At 37.9% G+C, this 14,562-nt stretch overlaps 1 protein-coding gene across 6 annotated transcripts in view; it reads right to left on the bottom strand.

Moving 5' to 3' along the window:
* Window positions 1–2,577: 2,577 nt before the first annotated feature.
* Window positions 2,578–14,562, bottom strand: part of CA10 (carbonic anhydrase 10) — a 257,475-nt gene continuing 245,490 nt past the window's right edge. For 5 of the 6 annotated variants that reach the window (XM_053994700.1, XM_053994699.1, XM_053994697.1 and 2 more), the window contains 5 exons: window positions 14,313–14,408; window positions 12,679–12,751; window positions 7,058–7,212; window positions 4,652–4,826; window positions 2,578–3,788 (listed from right to left, as the gene is read on the bottom strand). In XM_053994700.1, coding sequence (XP_053850675.1) covers window positions 3,766–3,788; window positions 4,652–4,826; window positions 7,058–7,212; window positions 12,679–12,751; window positions 14,313–14,408 — 522 coding nt within the window. In that variant the 3' untranslated portion in view covers window positions 2,578–3,765. The remainder of the gene's footprint in view (window positions 3,789–4,651; window positions 4,827–7,057; window positions 7,213–12,678; window positions 12,752–14,312; window positions 14,409–14,562) is intronic. The other variant, XM_053994698.1, reaches the window with a different exon arrangement.

Below are 14,562 nucleotides of genomic sequence, written 5' to 3' on the forward strand. Positions count from 1 at the left end.
CTAGTGCCTGACAAACTAATGTCATGTGAGCAGTAATTAGTGTTGGCATTTCTTAAGGCCAAGATGTGGAACACTCAGAGCACGCAGAGCTATTCATAAAAACAAGAATCCACAGACTTTGAAGTTGTTTTGATATCTGCAGACCAACTTATTTTGATTGAGTTCCTTGTCTGTGTTTGAGTGTTTGGATCAGTACAGGAAGTACAACCTTGCACACCCTCAAGTATCTTTGTTCCTAGTATTGTGATCTCAAGTCTCATTTTTTCAGCACAATTTCCATTGCCCCTTCTTTCAGAGTATCTACTTGATAGATAAGTGAGAGGTTTTGAATGGTGATAAAGGATGTTTTTTGTTTTATAGGAGTTTGTTTTATAATAAAATATCCAAGCTTCCAGGCATATCTGTGAGGTGTTTGCTTGCTGGTTCAGCTTTGAAGGCTGGAACAGGAAGGTGGACAGATAGATGCATGTTATCTATAGGTACAGTTATGCTGAAGGTCTTTGCTTTCTGCTTTCATCCCACAGATCTCCTTTAGTTCTGATTTTCTGCATAGAAATATTTTTTAATTTTGGTTAAATTAAAGGAGCTTATAAACCTGAGTTTATAAAACATGACTATTACATTTTTTTGACAACTACTTGAAACAGAAGGTTTTAGAGTATTGTAAATTTGAATTTTCTCATGTTTATCATCAGATGAGCTTGATAGTTTGGTACCTAAATTGTTTTGATATCATGTTCTTCAGTGTGAGTGGACAAATTTGTGCATTTCCTCCCATTATTAGGTTCTTAATATCCGTTATCATCATGGCATGACAACCTGGTCCTGCTTGTGGTGTTGACTGTTCATCGAAGTCAACACTACAGGCTGCCAGGTGTGCATTACCTGCCAGGTACCTCCCCTCTGTGCTGAGTCTTATCACCAGCAAAAAATCCCATTCCTGATCTGAATGGTTCAGGCAGGGATGGCAATGAGGCCACATTCAGCCCTTCCTAAGAATATTGGGCTCTGTGTGCAGCCGGACTCTGCTGAGCACTGTGGACAAAGTGCTTAGGTTGGAGGGATTACTCTGGGCAGGTGTTGTGTGGGCTCTAAAAACAAGCAGCCTGTGCCAGCTGCTTGATCCTGGAACTTTATCTTTTTGCTTGAAGGCTTTGTGATAGGGTGTGGCTTTCTCTGGCTGCTCAGTGTCCTGGCAGAGCTCCATGCCTGATCTGAACAACTGGGGCTGGATGTCTAAATGTGAGCACTACTGAAACAGGCAAAACACTTAGAATGCTAAGTTTTATTTGGTTCTACTTCTGCTGCAAACTGATTAAAACAAAAACCTAAGCAATTCATGGAAAGATATGAAATCTTAATTCACAAAATGGAGTTGGAAATGTTGACAAATATATTTGTGGTGTCCCAGTATAATTGTTCCCTTTCTCAATTTGCAGGGTTAATCCAAAGCACAGCATGATTCCTTCCTAGGAATAGTCTCTTCTATAACATACCTTCCTCTCCTTAAATCCCTTCTATCAGCTTTCATTAAAATAGAAAATAGGGTTTATTGCTTAGTACAAGCTTTATTATGGAGGCCTGGCTTATCTTCCTTCTGTTACAGAAAAACTTGGACCAACAACTGCCAGATATTTGTCCAAAAATATAGATTGATGCATTGTGGATTTTATGCTCTCAGCAACTTTATTCTGCACCCTAAGTGAAGCTTAAAAGACACCAAACAAGTAGGAGAAACAAGTTTGTAAGTTCACTCAAAAATATTGAAGGCATGTGACTTCCGTTGTTTTTCAGTTTTTATTAGCTAGGTAAACCTTGAGGTGGAAATTTTGCTTTTTCAATTACAGGATTTGACAGTATTAATGTACAGAGTAATACTTGCTGTGTGACATTTCTGTGGTTGTGTTGTGGATTTTTCTGTCACTGTATGGTGTTGGAAGCCATTTGAAATGCTTCAAATGACGTAACTTGAGAATCACGTATTTTACAGATATGCAAACAGGATCCTGGAAATTAAACACCTTGATGATCAAGTAACTTACACATGTGCTGAGAGGATCCTCAGCCGGGGTCACCAGTCCAAGTCCCAGTGCAGACAGGGCACCCTTGTGTCAGCCCATCTCACCCGAGCCTTCCCTGCACCTTGCACTGAGCAATTGAACTGTTGACAGTTTTGGGTTCCTCATAGTTTTCTGTCTCCATCCTGAGGGTCCCCTGAAGGCCAGTCCTGGCCTCTTCTCACTTTACAAGCTGCAATCTTTCCAAACCACAGACTCTCAACTTTCCTGTCTGGTGCTCCTTGCACTGGTCTCTTCAGGCACAGATAAAATAACATTTTTGTCACATTAAAGCTCCCTGGCTGTTCCCCCACACTTCTTGTAGTGCTTGTTCTTACATTTCGTGTAAACAATTCCTTAGTGCCACAGCATTTTTTGGCTTCATCTTGCTTTCTGTGAACTTAAATGTGGTTCAATGTGAGCATTAGGGATGGGAGATCATGACGCCTGATCCCTCTCCAGACTGAAAAAAAAAACAACCTGAAAAATCCCTCAGTATTCAAGAAGGTCAAGCATGTGCTCTGTGTGAACTTGTTAAACACATTTATTGAGTTCTTGACAGTAACCAAACACAGTGAATGACCATTATAAATAAGAAAAAAAGGCATTTGCTTTTACTTGGCCAGCTCCTGCTTTATCTGTAAAGAAAAAATATCCCTTTCACCACCAATTTACAGGATTGAATGTTTGTCCCAATAATGGCTTCAGCAAGGAAAATGACAATTTTAAACTGAGATATGTCTCATCTGCTTTCTGCTTTGAGTCCAGTTCCTGTTAATGATGGACTATAAAGTGGAGTTAAAGTTATACCACCTTAAGTGCATTCCCAATAGTCATTAACTCACTTGAATGGGCTGCCAACAAAGAAATTAAGTAAAAAAAGAAAGAACAAAAAAAAAAAGAAAAAAAAAGAAAAACACAAATAATATATCCACAAGTAGTAGAGACTTGTTATTTCAGAAAGGAAAAAAGGAAATCAAAGCAACTTAACTAAATTAATTTGTTAAACACATTTATTGAGTTATTAATAGTAACCAACACAATGTATGATCTGTTGTAAAACAAGAAACAGAAAATGGATATATTCTGATTTTGCCAAGTCCTACTACAGATATGTGACAGAGGAAAATATTTCAATTTCCTTTATATTCTGCAGTGATATATTTACAATACTTATCTCTCAAAGTCCATCCCTTTTTAAATTAAATTAACAGAAAGATCATACTAGAAATGTTTCCTTTACAGTAGTCTTGTTCTGTCTTGTCAGTATCCATTAATGATAGTGAAATAATGAGAGCTTTCCAAGGATTACTTGGCACACAGAACACAACTCGACTTTGATGCTGTACTGAGCCACCTTTTTCCTTTTTTCAGTTGAGGGAGAGAGGGGGAGAAGAGGAAGAATTTCATATGTACAAAGGCTGAAAAGTCTTTCCTTGTGACTCCAAATTAGTTCAGGAAAATTGTAATCACATTTACTGTAATACTTTTGTTTTGTTTTGTTTTGTTTTGTTTTGTTTTGTTTTGTTTTGTTTTTAAATGGCCACCAATCACATGAATAAATTTTGAGGAGTTTTCCAGCGTAGCAGCTCTTTTCCCACAGCACAGGGTGCACGTGAGCCCAGAGAGGGAGGTTGGGTACATTGTAGATGATGTCAATTCCCAGAAGGAGCATTCCACTGAGGATTTGGGTTCTGCCTGCTCTGTCTCATTTGAGAAGCCATTCATTTACTGGAAGAGAAACAAAAAAAAACAATTATGCTTCAATAAATGCCAAATATGAAACTGGTTTAACACTGTCAATCAAGTTGATTTAACACTGTATTAGGCACTTAGACAAAATGTCTTTGAAAAGCCAGGAGGTTCAGTTTCCTCCTTTTTCTAGAAAAGAATTAATTCTGAATGACTGTTTATTTGAAGTATTGCAACACAGTCATCTGCCTTGCTGCTGAAAATGCCCTTTCTTTTCCATTAGTGCTACTCCTTCATATGATATTACTGCTGTGAGAGCACTTTAACATCATTATTTCAGGCAACACAGTTGTGTGCCTGGGCTCAAAGATGCATGAGACACATTAAATCTCAGTTGTGAGCCATAGCTGTGGCAGTGTAAGATTCTAGCTGCAGGTGACTGAGCTGCTTCATTGTTTATATACACAGCTTGACACAATACTTAGCAATTTAGGTGTTTGTTATGGTGGTGCACCTTGAAAGTGAAATTAAATCTTATCAATTACTAATTTTGTTTGAGATCAGTTGTCATCAAGACTAGCTCATCCCCCTTTGTGGGTGAATAAACCAGAGCAAAATGCACTTTGTAAGGTGAGAAGATTTTAAAATGAGGCTAGAAAACCAAGGGCCTGTCCTATTTACGTTTAAAAAACATATTTGATGTCCCAGGCTGTTTTTTTGTCATGCTTTTCCTGCACATTTACTCATCTATTTCAAATGTGTGGCATTTGACTGACACGGTTATTGCCCCAGATCTGGAGTCTTATGTGTTTTTATTTGTGTGCCTTGTTATGCCCTTGGATTTCTCAAAGAAAGGAGCTCAGTGAAAGCATAGAAAGGATTATTCTGGAGGTGGAATGTACCTCTATACTGTAGTTTCTGTGCTCTATTGTTTGGACAATCTTTTCCCTGTAAACTAAAGTTGATATTGGTTCGGATACATCGATTGTTGAGAGGCTGGACTGGTCTGAAATTGTCACTCATGCTCAGAAATATCTGTGATGGCTGATTCTGGCTTAGCAGTCGCAAAGAATGCATCTATGAAGACAAAACAAGGGGGTTTTAGTACTGGTCTTTCCTGTTAGTAAACAACATACAACACTATTAAATAGATTAGTTAATAAATGCAAGTAAAACAGAATTTCAGTGAAACAGAATTTCAGTAAAATAGAATTTAAGTTAACTGACAGTTTGTAGGCAGAGTTAACTTAAAACCATTCCTTGTGTGTTCCTCTGTTTCTAAGCCCCATTTTAAATGAGAGTAACCAGTTTTGTGGGGAGTGAATGAAAATAGTATTGAGGTGTCCTTGGGTGAGCTGGAAAGTAATGGAATCCACAGTGCTGGATGGCAGCAGCTGGTACAGAGCAAATGAACTTGATGAATGACAAGAGCTAATTTCCTGAATTTTGTAGCTATCAGTGTAGCTTTCAGTTGAGAAGCCACAGTTTTGGTTGGTGTTATTCAAGAACTAGGTAGGGGCAGGCTGGATGGGAAGGAAAACTGACAGTGATGCTGCTGAAGTCGTGAAATTAATGATGTTAAAAAGTGAGAGCCTCTTATTGCTGACAGGTCTGTCATGATACTGTCTATGCTGTGACTGTGAGTGTTTCTACAGCAGACTCTGGCCTTCTTCTGAGCTGGTTTCACAGCACAGAAGGAGATACTGAATCATCCTCTGCATCCAGCGCTGGTTGGCAGAAATGGCTGTTATGGTGACTATGCAACTCTTAATTGATTCAAGTCAACCAAAATCAGAGAGGGAAAAAAAAAGTTTCAAGTTACAAACCAGAAACCCTCAATATTTTGGTTTAAAGAGCTAAAACCAAAATATCTTCCACATCAGTGTACAATTTAAGAGGTTTGTTTATGGCCTTTAATGGGGAAATCCAGTAGCTGGGTTTTATGTACTGGAAGTCGTTAACAGCTTCTAGGGAAAACTTGAGCTGGGCATTGCTTTTTCAGTATGAGTACACAATATAATTATCAAGTATTCCACAAAATCCATTTTCAGCATTAATAATGGAGGATATAACTAAGTATTAATGGAGGCCATTAAAGTATGACAAGGAGCAAGTATCATGAGGTTAATAACCCATAGGTAGCAGCACAGACTAGAAATATTCTAATCCTTATTTTGCACATTAATGTTGGACCTGGAAATGTTGCTTGTAGGAAAATATTCAGGTCCTGGATTTGAAAAGTTCACAATAGTGAGCATTTTTGCCTCTGCTCAGCTGTGTCATTCTCCCAGATCACCCATTTAGAAAGGAAACAAAGTGCTTTCACTGCCTTCAGACTAAACTGGACAGAAGGACTATCACAAAAATAAAACATCTCAGGCTTTTAAAAGTAATCTTATTTACAATGTTAATATGATTTTAAATTCCAAAGTTATATTTAGGGTTGTTTTCTTGTTCTTCATTTCTCAGGCCATATTTCTTCTGCTGCCTGCTTGGGGCAGGCAGAAGATGGTTCAAGTATTCCTTGGTGTTCCAGTATACAAGAGAGGAAGTTTTAGTTCAGCTCACAGCTCTGTAGGCAACTCACTGATGGAAACTCTGGAGAAGAGGCCAATTGGTGTTAAATTTGCTGTTTTCTGATGCCAGGCCTTGGATTGTAAGCAAGTTGTAATTTAGTTTTTGAGATTTTCCACTGGTGTGTTTCCTCAACAGCTTCCTTTTGGATGTGAAGTTGTGTTTTCTCTTACATAATTTCTCTTGCTTCAATACATCAGTCTGATTTTTCCAAAGGTATTTGTGGTGTGTATCCTGTAATTTTATTCTATAACAGAAAGCATTGACTGATTTTATTTCCAGAAGGCTCCAGATACTTTATCTCTGTCACATTAATGTGCTATTAACATGTGTTTATTCAGACCTAGGAATGACCTCTGTAATGCTTAATAACCTCAGTTATGTTTGTACTTGTTTTAGATATACTGATGTACTTGTTTTAGAGTCTCCAAGTAACTGTTCACAGTATCATAGAATGATGCAGTTGTGGAAAGACTGTGAAAACCATTTGGTTCAAACCCTCACTGAAAACTGCCCCACCCCTTAAAGTTTATATGTGTAGATACTGATGGAGCTCTTAAGAGTTAGTATTTTTATTTTGACAAAAAACCTCTTCAATGCTTTTGCAAACTGTATAAATTGCATGCAGAGATCCCTACAGCACAAGAGTTGAATCTAATGTAAAGCAATAAATACTATGTTTAAAATAATACTTTGTACCTATCCTAGATTGAGTAATTTGTAAATTGCTTTACCTGCATCCTTGTTATGTAGACAGGTTTGTTCATTATTATCCAGCTTGCTGTTTCATAGCAGGGTGGAATTGTCATTGACCCATCATACGTAATGAAACTAGATGTCTCTGGATACAGTTCCTCAATATTAAGCCCCTGTAGTAAGTATGCATCATCTGGATAACAAAGGAGGAAAACAACTCAAGTAAAACAGCAGCATCACAAAACAAACAACAAGAAAACCCCAAACAAAACAAAACAAACAAACACCACCACCTTTTTCATGTCTCCTAATTCCAGAACATGATGACATGATGTTCAGTTCTACTGAAGAATGAAGTTTAACAGATGCACATTTCTGGATGCTCCAGCAGTTTAGGCAAGAACAAGTAACACAAGTAATATCCCTGATCCTGCTGGGTGTATCTGCACTGAGATTCCCATTCACACACTGGGAACTGAGCACAGGGCAATTCTGAATCACATTTAGGCAGAAACCTTTGGAGAATGCTGACTTTCCAACTTTTGGGGTCATTAACAATCTTTGCTTGACAAAGCCTCAGGAAGGCCAAGAGAATTAAAACTTAATTGCCCTTCCGGCAGGAGAGGAAGTTGCAGTTAATGCATGATAATAAAGCTGCTCCATGAAGCCTCCTGGCCTTTCATGTGCACGGTGGCTTGGGTGCAATGCCAGCTTCCTCAGAAAGCTAAACTCTAGGCAGAAGGCTTGCTGGGAAGCAGTATCAGGATTCCTGCCTTTATTGTAAGGCTCCCTGGGAATTAATGAAGTGTATTCCTCAGCAACAGAATTTATTCTGTGGATATGTACCTAAATATAATGAGATATAGTTATATCTTTCAAACTTCATCAGAGTTCCTCGGTGTTTTCTGCACTATCTGCAGTATTTCTCTTGGGTAACGCTGGCAGTACTTTTGGCAGTGCTGTCAAAGCTACAACTCAGATTTTCCTGCCAAATCTTAGGCTGCAGGAGTTCATCCACTCAGGGATAAACATATTTTATTACTGATACACTGCTGCTTGTGTGTATCTCAAAGAAAGCTGGGGTGGTTATGATTTGTAACATTGTGAGATCTCTTTGAACCCTTTCACTTATGTGTGGTGTCTCCAGTTTGGTTCATTTGCAGAGGGAACATTAAAATGCAGGCAAGGAAAAGTGCACACTGAGGTGTGTTCCCTCTTTCAGTGCTCAACATGAGCTGACCTTGATTTGTAGAGAAATCCAAATGATCAAGGAAGTGTATAGGAGCTAAAAAAGAAAGGCATAATTTAACTTGAATGTAACATGTTGTAGCTGAAGGACATAACTTAGATGAGCAAAAGACTTGTCTTGTATAATCTAATGGAAAAATAAGAAGGGCTGTAGACTATTGTCTTGGGCAAGAGAAAATCAAAGAACACAGGCAGAGAAAATGTGACCTTGTTTTTTATTTTAACACAGCTGAGTCAACATGGTACACGGTTTTGGGGCAACAATATTGACAACTACAGTATCAGTTAATATGCCACAGTGAGAGTGTAATGTTTCTGCCTCATTGACCAGGGCCTTACTGTTATCTAATATTTTAAATGTGTTTGTTGTTTTACAGGACAAAGTCTTGGCAGGTCCTCTCATGTTTGTTAGAAAAAGAGCCCTCTGCCCTGTCCTTGCAGCTTGAGCTGGGTGTTTGCAGTGCTGGATGGCTGGCTGGATTCTCAAGCGAAGGGAAAGTGCCGTTAGTGTCTGGGAATTGGCTGACTGTCCCCTGTTTTAATATGCTCAGGCTTCACTGGCCCATGGTCTGTGACAGCCTCTTTCTAAACCCAAATCTTCCAGACAGAAGCATGCAAACACAGTCAAAATTCAGTTATATTTGAACAAGTAGAGATGACTGAATAAACCTGTGTCCTGGTCATTAAATCATTATTTGCTGTCCACTGATAATTTTGCTAGACTTGCATCAGAAGAGAACTGATGGACTTTTTTCATGCCAGTGCCTTTTTCGATGAGTCATCACACACTTTTTTCTTTCCCACATGAACATCCTGTTCATTATTTATGAGCCATGGAGAGTGGTGTGTTTTAACACCAAGTGGCACAGAGTCAGGCAGAAGAGATCCCTTAGGACCAAATCTGCTTCCTCACAGCCATACTGGCTTCAGCTGGCCTAAAATTATTTCAACCAGGTAGAATTTGCCCTGAAATGTTTACTAGGAGATGGAAAACTAACTGAAGATTAATATAGATGAGGGATATTGATATGAGAGACTGGAGGAAAATATCACTTCAGGAAAAGTCAGAGATAGGGGTGAATGAAAAAAGGGTTTGTCCAAGAAAACACAGTATTTATTAATAACTATATATGAGTTATATTCCCATGGGAAGTCAGATGATTCCATGAGAGAAGACTACACAATAAGAATTTGGTTACCAACATTTTCCCCATGAACAGGTCTGTCCTTTCCCCATATCTTGTTAAGGGTTTCTTGTTCTGAAGCTGAAGCAGACCTGGTGGGTTGGTATTAATACCAGACTGCAGCACTTCAAAGTCTTGCTTATATTTACTGCAAATACATTAAAAATACTCAAAATCACCCTGTATGATCTCTTGCCAGTAACAAGCTTCCTTTCATAAACCCATCCAGCCTTTCCTGGATCCTCTGCATCATTCCTATCTGCAGCCCGCAATGTGTTTCTCTTGATCTGATGGTGCCTTATGGTGATTTCCAAACCCAGGAATTTTTCTGTCTACAAATTAGATCTCATTAGATTTCACATTCATTTACATAAAGGCCTTGAATCTGAAAATTTACCTAGGAAATGATGTAAATCCTTTTATCCTTTAGGATTGTAATAGATGTGTGGGGTTGGCTTTCACAGCAAAATCTGTGTATGTTCTCTTTACTATAATGCTTTTTATAGGGAATATAGTGTTTATTGAGTGGAGGAAGGTAAATTTAATTTTAAAGTTTAAATCATGATAATCCAGAAGAGGATCTAGGTTAGATTTACAGGGTAAGGAATGTAGAGATCCTCGGTTTCTCTGCTTACCAGACAAAGACTAAATTTTTATGTGCAATTTTGGGCATCTAAAAAGTTATTTTTTTCCCTGATGTTAAGCAAACACTGGATGAAAGCTCATATAGCATAACTGTTTTGAAAGAAAACTAACTTATCCCCTCAATTGGCACACTTAATGAGGAATAATAAGCAGTTTTCTCTTGAGATATCCACACAGCTTTCTGACTAAAGCCTGCTTGAAAACCCCTTGTTTCAGCTTGCTCACAGTAGCTTCTTTGTGATGCTGTTGAGCAGGACAGGAACAGAGAACTCCAGATCAGAAGGCTAAGAAAATGAACTCTCTCTTTATTTCAATTTACCACTCTATATATAGAGAACATTGAGAAGACTAATTTCATTTGTCGTAGAGTAAAAACATGTCACACCATTGGTGTGCAGTGAATGACGCACAGTAGCAGAACATATCTATAAACAATGTGAATAACAAGGTAGATTAGAGAATTATTTACATTCTTTCCCAACTGTTTCCCAGGCTCTTGCCTGGTTAGAGAACCTTTCTCTCTGACTGAGCTGAGAATACCCACATCTTTGGGCTGCAATAACAGAACAAAATAAACATTTAAAATCTCCTTAAAAATTCCTTGGGGTCCACTTTATTTCCCTGTAGCCATTAATATCTAAGAGTAGAAATTTCCCTTTTAATGCTCTTGGCATGTGGAAATTTCATGCAGCAGGAGAGATAGCACTTAATTTTGTCGCTGGTCTTTAAAAAAAAAAAACCAAACCAAAACAAAACTTTTTATTTATGTTATGAACCCTTTTATTTATGTAGGAACCAGTGCTCCTTTTATCATTCCCTCCACGCTCCTCTTGAGCACATGGAGCCTGGGCATTTTGTCAGCACCATGCGAAGTATTGACTTCAGGAGTGGAGCCCTAAAGCAGAAGCTGCAGAACTCCAGCTTGCTACTAAAGGCACACTAGAAATCCTTGAAGTGTAAGAAGTAAAATTAGTTTTCAGCAATGATGCTATAATCCATCATGCAAGACAACTGCAAAATTACTTTCAATAGCACTTTCATGTTCCCAATTTACACTAAAAATTCGCAGTCAATACTTGTTACTACAGTAAGTAACCCAATGCCCTGGGGAATATTATGTGCATTGTGTCTACCAGTGGTTTAATTTTAATGGATAAACTTAGCAAAAACCATGGTTAAAAATTAAAGCAATTCTGTTAATCATTGCTTTTGCAGCCTGTGTTTTATTTGTTCACCTTCATGAGAAATTTCATTTAGTATACTCAAATTAGGTGTGATTGGAATTGTGACAAAACAGGCAATGAGGGGTTGTGGGATGCTAACAGCTTCAGAAAGGAGGAGTTTCCACTGTAAATGCAGCACACAAAGGAAATATTTGGTATTGGGAGGGTGGGCCCCATGGGAGAACATCTGGCTGGTCCCAGACAGAAGCTGGGAATATGGAATTCGTGGGTGAAAGAGCTGGAAAAAGCACACACAGCCTTAACAATAATTCCCTGTTTCCAGGATGCTCCAGAAGCACTGGTAGGCAGGAAGCTCTTGCAGAACAGCCTTGCTGTGTTTTTGCAAGGAATCAGGACAAGCAGTTTAAAAATGGGACTGATTTGCTTCTTCCATGCAGAGAAGATGACATTTAATACTGACAGAACAATCTGGAAAAAACATTCTGAGGAGAATCCTCTGTTGCCTTCCTTTCCATAGGTATTGTAGAGAACTGAGTTTCATTATCATAGAAGCCTCTTATTTGGACTAAAGATGTAACAAGATCTGTTAACTCTCAGATAAAAGCAGAGGAACCTCAGTGGCATGAGAGGTGTGTGTGTGTAGCAGGAGAGGACAAGGAACTATTTGTGTTATCTGTTTGCTGTGTACTTTCTGAAAGTTAAATTCTGCTATTGTTGAACTTACAAATTTCATAGCAGCTTAGGATATTTGACAAAGGAAACGAGGTTTTCAGGAGAAGAAGTTTAATTTGTTATATATATTTTTCATTATTTTCTCTAAAATACCTTAATTAAGCTTTGGTTTTCCACAAGGTCAATATACGAACATGGAATTATTGAGGATCATCAGTTAAAGGCTTTTCAAATGTGAATACAACAAATATACAAGCTATGTTAATGACCTCTTTCTATATCTGTTAAATGTAGCAGTAGTCGAATAGGAATGTTGTAACTTTTCTTTCAAAAAGAAAACACTGGTGAATACTAAATCCAGTACATGGTGCAGCATCTTGACATAACCAGATCCAATATAATCCAGGCTGCTCCACATGTCCCTTTTACTGCTAACAGTAGACAGGTTGTCCTGAGCATTCTGTATGACTACAGTATATGTATGTGTCAAATATAATTTCATTAATCTGCTGTTGCACCTTCAGATATAAAAGTTTGAAATGCATTTGACAAAGTGATGACCTAATGAGCTTTTTCACATTCCTGAGTTTATCGTGCAGAGTTCCTGGCAATGCAAACCTGGAATTTCTGCCTATAATGAGGTGCCTCTTGTTTCAGGATCACTAAAGATGTTACTTGATACTGAAAGAACACAGCTGTTACCAGAGGAAATTAAAAGAAACTTACTCTTATACGTTATTCTTGTTATGGTGTCTCTGTTAAGCATACGATTTAGAAATGGATTTGATGATTCAGATACCTACAGAAGAGAAAATGCACAATGTCAAAATCTTCTCACAGACATTTCCTTGCCAGAACTGCAGCTCTTCCATGTGTGCACACAAACACTCTCTTGATACTCTTCCAGTTGAGTTCTGCCTTTTTTTCATTGTTGTGGGAGAAGGAAATAATTACTTACTTATTTTTCTAATGAAGCTTGATAGAAAGTTGGTAAAATAAATAAAACACGAGGAACAGGGCAAACAGAAATTAATGCCTGAATAAAAGCATGAGCACAGGTTTCTTCTCCAACAGCTTTGATGAAATTTGCAGGTGGTTGATATATTAGGCAGGATTTTCACTAGTATTCTATTATTTTATTTATTGATAAATATAATTTCCTTGTAGCAGGCTATTTTAATTGCAAATTAAAGCTCTCTTCCTCTGGTTTATGTCTGTGTAATATATAACACTTCATGTTCAGGTGGAACTTTCCACATGTCAGATTCTGCACCCTTGTTGCCTCTTTCCTGTTGCTCAGCAGCCATGAGCAGAGTCTGGTCCATCCTCTGACACCTCCTTGCAGGTGTCTTCTAAATATTGACAAGATTCCCTCTGTCTTCTCTTTAATGTTCCCTTTTTCATGAATGCAGGTCAGATTGTTGGGTCATAATACAATACATTCTGGATTAAAAAAAAAAAAAAAGTAGTCTAAATATCTCTCTTAAATATTAGACCTGTGTGAAAATTGCCCTTTTATATCTAATTATTCAGTATACTCTGTGAAATGCATACTTTATATCTGAGGTTAATGCTTTGTTAGGACCTTTATGAAATGGGATTAGCGTACTGAGGGAAACTAATAGATATCCCATACCTAAGGTGTGATGAGGTGAACTTCAGCATTACTCAGAAATACACACTTTTTTAGACTGATGAAACAGAGATACATAATGACAGAATATTAACAATATTTGGAGGGAAGAAATAATTTTTTTTTCTATAAAAAGAGACAAAAGGTTTCTCCAATGTAATTAAAGTGGTTTGGGAAAACCATGAAGTCTTGAGTTCAGTGTTACATCACTATAAATTATAGCCAAAATATTCACGTCTTTGTAGTTCTGTGAAATGCAAGATATTAGAAGTTCTACTTTTAATGTTCTTTCAGTTTTCATAGTTTTAAGATATTTAAAATAACACAGAGAAAAACTGATTTTGCTGGCTTTGACACATCAGCATGATATGCCCTCTTTCCCAGGGCCTCAACCTATTAAAAGCAATTTGAATGAATAACATTTCATGAAGAAACACTAAATCTGCAAAGCTAGTGACTTCTGCCATAGTCATTAAAGTGTTATGAGTGTTATTTATGATGTAAGGGGTTTTTTTCCCCACCTCCCTTACCTCTTTTAATTTTCTTTATAATGTAAAAGCTTTGGAGCAGAGATGATGTGCTCAGTTCAGGAAGAAGCTGTCTCTGGATTCCAGATCAGAGCCTCTGGGCATTGCTGTAGCATACTGAGGAGTCTAGCACCTACATTTACAGTTCAGGGAAAAGTTTACTGTCTATATATTAGGAATCTGTAGTACGGAATACTTACTTTCATAAATATGGAAACTACCACCAACCCATTAGGACTCTTTGCAGCTTCTGTGACATTTGTGTACAGCTCATGGTTATAGTGGATCAGCTGAACCTAAAAAAGGGTGGAGGGAAGGATTACAATTAACCAGTGGCAAATAATCCCATGCAGTGTTTGCAAATACTACCCACACTGCTTGGTTTGTATCAGGATCCCATCTCTGCTTTGGGTACTTTGTAGCAGGGTAATTTTTCAGGCATTTGCAGCA

This window comes from Vidua macroura, chromosome 19 (assembly GCF_024509145.1).
Source record: "Vidua macroura isolate BioBank_ID:100142 chromosome 19, ASM2450914v1, whole genome shotgun sequence".
NCBI classification, from domain to species: domain Eukaryota; kingdom Metazoa; phylum Chordata; class Aves; order Passeriformes; family Viduidae; genus Vidua; species Vidua macroura.